The sequence below is a fragment of the Dreissena polymorpha genome, chromosome 1 (assembly GCF_020536995.1).
Source record: "Dreissena polymorpha isolate Duluth1 chromosome 1, UMN_Dpol_1.0, whole genome shotgun sequence".
Lineage (NCBI taxonomy): Eukaryota > Metazoa > Mollusca > Bivalvia > Myida > Dreissenidae > Dreissena > Dreissena polymorpha.
Window position 1 is genome coordinate 139,814,372 of NC_068355.1, and position 2,941 is coordinate 139,817,312.

The 2,941-nt window shown below is 35.1% G+C and overlaps 1 protein-coding gene across 1 annotated transcript; it reads left to right on the forward strand.

Moving 5' to 3' along the window:
- Positions 1-242: 242 nt before the first annotated feature.
- LOC127852442 (uncharacterized) lies at positions 243-2,669 on the forward strand. The gene is made up of 5 exons (XM_052386400.1): positions 243-406; positions 1,123-1,509; positions 1,811-1,903; positions 2,011-2,212; positions 2,331-2,669. The coding sequence occupies exons 3-5, from the start codon at positions 1,858-1,860 to the stop codon at positions 2,485-2,487; spliced, it is 405 nt and encodes a 134-aa protein (XP_052242360.1). The 5' UTR covers positions 243-406; positions 1,123-1,509; positions 1,811-1,857; the 3' UTR covers positions 2,488-2,669.
- The last annotated feature ends 272 nt before the right edge of the window (positions 2,670-2,941 follow it).

Here is a 2,941-nt window from a genome sequence, read left to right on the forward strand (position 1 = left end):
GTTGTAATATATTGTATTATGCCCTGATGAGCTATGCGAAACGCGTTGGCTAAATCAATATATATTTAAAATCCCAGACACGTGTTTTTACTTTTATTATATAATATTCACAATCTGGATTATTACATTTTACTTATATAACTATATATATATATATATATATATATATATATATATATATATATATATATATATAACTATATATATATATATATATGTGTGTGAATCGCGCCATGAGAAAACCAGCACAAATGGCATCGGCGACGTCATTGGCAAAACGTCATTTTCATTATATCATAATTTTCTGCGAAAAATTGATTTGCATTTGTGCGTGAGATATTTGTTTACACGTGTGTTTGATTTCGTTTGAAAGTTAAAAACTTATGGAATGGATGCCGAACTTGAGGTAAGAGCCTTAACACTATATAATTTAATTTATATTATGTTTTCGCACAATCGTCACTGACTATGTCTGTACTTGTTTTAACATTGTTTATTTAAACATGATTTAAAAACACGTCACGTAAGCCTAGTGTTTTGCACTGGATCAGTGAATGAAATAAACTTCGGTTGGTCGTAGAATAGTGTCAGATAATAACAAGACTATTACGATATTTTGAAAACATTATTTATTGTGTTAATATGTGTTGTTGTTTGAAAATTGTAAGTTTATCGCATATTTAAATCATGTTAAATGTGTGTTTACAATAATATTTAAAAAGCATATGACTACTACTAGCCATAATAAGTAAAATCTAAAGTTCAAGTAGCATAAATGGACAGATTAATAAGCTGTTAGTTAATATGTTTTACTTTTATGTGGATAGTCAATTCCAAATTTTTTTTTTGCAACATACCGTATGGATATATTTAGATACAATAAAGTACAATACGTCCTCACTCTACTGAGAGTAAATAACGCAGTCGGTAAGGCAGTACGCTCAATGCTGGTTTGATTGATCTAAGCATTGGTTCGAATCGTAGAAGTTCCTACATTTTTTTTTGTGTTAGTATGTACATGTTAAAGAATATAATCATTATTAAATTGCCACTTAATTTTTGCTCTAAATATACTGATATACATAAATTAGCAATTGATTAAAGCGTATTTAAATATTTCAGGATTTGGGAAGTATCATCTCAGACTACTTTGTTCGTACCCCGGCGAGTACACCCGTTTGTTCCCAGACATTGGAGGCGAGTGACGAGAGCGACGTGGATACTACCAGCTACGCCGACATCTGTCAGGATCGTGTGAGGTCTATGGTGAGTGAAAATATTGATGCGAGTGATGACAACAATAGCGACAACGAAGACGATCAAAGCTATGGTCGATCACTATCAGAGGATGAAAACAACTGAACTTTCTAATCGACGAGAACGAAACCCCTGGGAAAGATGGCAAGATTACGCACGGCCTAAACGCAGTGCTTTCCATGGTAGATTGGGCACTGGAAACAGCGTCAAATACATCTAGGTCGTTCATTATTGACGCCGATAACTGTCCAGGTAATTAACAACAAGGGCGTATTTAATGTGTATAACAGTTTAAGTACTATATTTGTTTTGTATGGTATTAAGCTACGAATAGCTCGTGTAAGCTACGAAGCGCTACTATGTCAAATATGCTTTATATTATGAATACGCTTTTTTGAACGAAAATACCACACGGGTGATCCGAATTACCGCCTAAACAATAAAAAAGTGATATTATTTATACATATTTTTTTTTACAAAACAACACAATGCTTGGAGAATTTCTAAGTGTCTATTCATAACTGAATACAATATGCGCTATATTCTTTTTCAGGACAGAATTAAAACAGGTACGTCATTGGATACTTCCTGTGGCGTGTCATGACAGGTCAGCAGGACATCATCGAGTTCCTGGTGCAGATTCCCGGTAAAGAAAATATTTTTATGTTTACTAATCCATAGAAAATAATCATACTATTAGTCATAAAACTTTTATTTTATTAAAAAAAAAAAAAACTAATTGTTATGTTTTAGGCCACGCGCGTTGTCACGTAGACAGCGGGTTTGCCTGTGTTAAAAAGGCTTACAGACGAAGCGACGTAGAGACAATGGGCGAGTTGGCAGCCGTTGTGGACGGATCGATCAGCGCCAACGCTGCAGTTCGTTACCCAGCATGGTGCTGGCGTAACTGGAAGTCGTTTCTAGGCGAACACTTCAATGCGCTACCTGGCATACGGTATGTAGCAGTTATTACATTACAGAAAATTTACTGGTATATTAAACGCAAATAGTTTAATAGCAATCCTACTGATTTGGACAAAATACAAATAATAGAATGTGGCCTTCCACTGCAGGAAATATCAGTACTTCCGAATGTCGTCTGCTGACCCCGGTGTTGTCATGGCGAAGACATGCAGCGACGGTGAAGAGACCTCTTTGTGTTTATTGAAGAACCCAGGTTTCCTTTTCACGAACACCGACCGTCCAGTTCAGCTGTTCGCTCCTGGATAATCTGTGCACAGAATGTCGCGACTACTTGCGTGATAACGTGCGACCTCTATTGTCAGCTCGGGGTCAGGAAGGCTTCGCGTGTTAGACAGAATGTGACATGTTTACTGCTCGAACTGTGCTAAGGGTTGATTTAACCAGTTATTGTTAATGTATCATGGATTCTGTACGTTTGTTTGTTTAACAAAAATATATCAATATTCCAATTTCATTTAAATTATCCAACAAACTGCGTTATTTATTTTCTTGAAGAAAAATCATAAATTAATATTAACACATTATATGAAATAACCAAACAGTAACATATTTACGTCATCGGTATCAAACACAACATGATTAAAATTTCAAATAATGATCACGGACATTTCCAAATAAAATACGAACGAAGTGAGTTCGAAAATAAATAGAGAATACTAGGTTAGCGTTGAATACAGAGAAGTTTATGTTGCGAGGCTTA

Excerpts from the sequence above, each read along its gene's own strand:
- LOC127852442 (XM_052386400.1), top strand. The coding sequence starts at position 1,858 with ATGACAGGTCAGCAGGACATCATCGAGTTCCTGGTGCAGATTCCCG. Across the intron at positions 1,904-2,010 it reads GTTCCTGGTGCAGATTCCCG|GCCACGCGCGTTGTCACGTA; the intron begins GTAAAGAAAATA and ends GTTATGTTTTAG. Across the intron at positions 2,213-2,330 it reads AATGCGCTACCTGGCATACG|GAAATATCAGTACTTCCGAA; the intron begins GTATGTAGCAGT and ends CTTCCACTGCAG.